At 43.2% G+C, this 1333-nt stretch overlaps 1 protein-coding gene across 1 annotated transcript; it reads left to right on the top strand.

Annotated features, from left to right (window-relative positions):
- Positions 1-91: 91 nt before the first annotated feature.
- Positions 92-1296, top strand: LOC124891349 (the record flags this gene model as incomplete). The annotated part of the gene is made up of 2 exons (XM_047403111.1): positions 92-492; positions 748-1296. Coding segments are annotated over 2 exons (950 nt in total), but the record flags the coding sequence as incomplete, so codon positions are not given.
- Positions 1297-1333: the final 37 nt, after the last annotated feature.

Genomic DNA, 1333 nt, shown 5'->3' with positions numbered 1-1333 from the left:
AAGGCATATCATGCAGAGGAAGGCAGCAGCAGTGATGGAAGGAACTCGGTCGGAAGTGAGGATCCCGATTATGTTTATCCTGTGGATACAGATTCACTTGATGAGGATTCGGTAGGAGAATCTGAGGAAGGAAAAGAGGATACAAGTGTTCAGAAGTCATTCAGTTATGAAGCACTCGTCTATCCGAACCATGCTGGTGGATCATTTTGTTCTAATACAAGCGGCAGCAGCAGTGACGAGGATTTAGTCCACTACAGCCATCATATTTCAGACACAAAGCACAAGTACCCTGAGGATAAAACTGCAGCAAATCAATCTACAGAGCAGAGTTCAAAACATGGTCTTCTTTCCTGGAGGAAGAGGAAGTTGAGTTTCAAATATCCTAAAACCAAGGGGGATCCATTGTTGAAGAAACATTATGGAGCGGATGGTGCAGACGATATAGGCTTTGATCGCCGACAGCTTTGCTCATCTGACGAGTCTTCTTCTAGGGTACGTCTCCTTTTTTCTTGCTTTCTTTGTCATGTTTGATGAGTCATTTTTTATCTTCATGTCATGGTCTGATCAACGTGCAATAACTACACCAATGTGCTGCCGAATTGAAGATTACAAAGTTTGGTAGCTTTCTTTAGTAGCTTAGTCTACTTGTACGGTTGTATCAAGTATCTAACTGCTGAGGTTTTCTTGTTCATGATTGAAGATATATGTCATAACTAGTCCTCTTACTAATGTGTGTAGTTCATGCAGGGGCACAAATCCGAGGAAACTTCTCCGATTTCAGTCTCTGAGTTTGGAGATGAAAGTTTTGCTGTGGGTAGTTGGGAGCAGAAAGAAATAATAAGCCGTGATGGACAAATGAAGCTGCAGACTCAGATCTTCTTTGCTTCGATTGATCAACGAAGTGAACGAGCTGCTGGTGAAAGCGCTTGTACAGCCTTGGTTGCTGTCATAGCTGATTGGTTCCACTGCAATCCTGAAGATATGCCCATCAAGTCCCAACTTGATTCTCTTATCTGTGAAGGCTCGATGCAGTGGAGGGATCTTTGTGAAAACGAGACCTATAGGGAACGTTTCCCAGATAAGCATTTTGACCTCGAGACAGTTCTCGAGGCTAAAGTGCGTCCACTCTCAGTAGTCTCAGAAAAATCATTCATTGGCTTCTTTCATCCCGAAGGAATCGAAGAAGAGGAAGGATTCCACTTCCTTCATGGTTCCATGTCTTTTGACAACATATGGGACGAGATTTCTAAGTCCGCTCAAGAAACTCCTCGTCATGGTGACTCCTGTGTTTACATTGTGAGTTGGAATGACCACTTCTTTATCCTCAAGGTTG

The sequence above is a fragment of the Capsicum annuum genome, unplaced genomic scaffold (assembly GCF_002878395.1).
Source record: "Capsicum annuum cultivar UCD-10X-F1 unplaced genomic scaffold, UCD10Xv1.1 ctg34341, whole genome shotgun sequence".
NCBI lineage: Eukaryota > Viridiplantae > Streptophyta > Magnoliopsida > Solanales > Solanaceae > Capsicum > Capsicum annuum.
The sequence above is the reverse complement of the archived record's forward strand: the minus strand, read 5'-3'. Positions and strand labels throughout refer to the sequence as shown.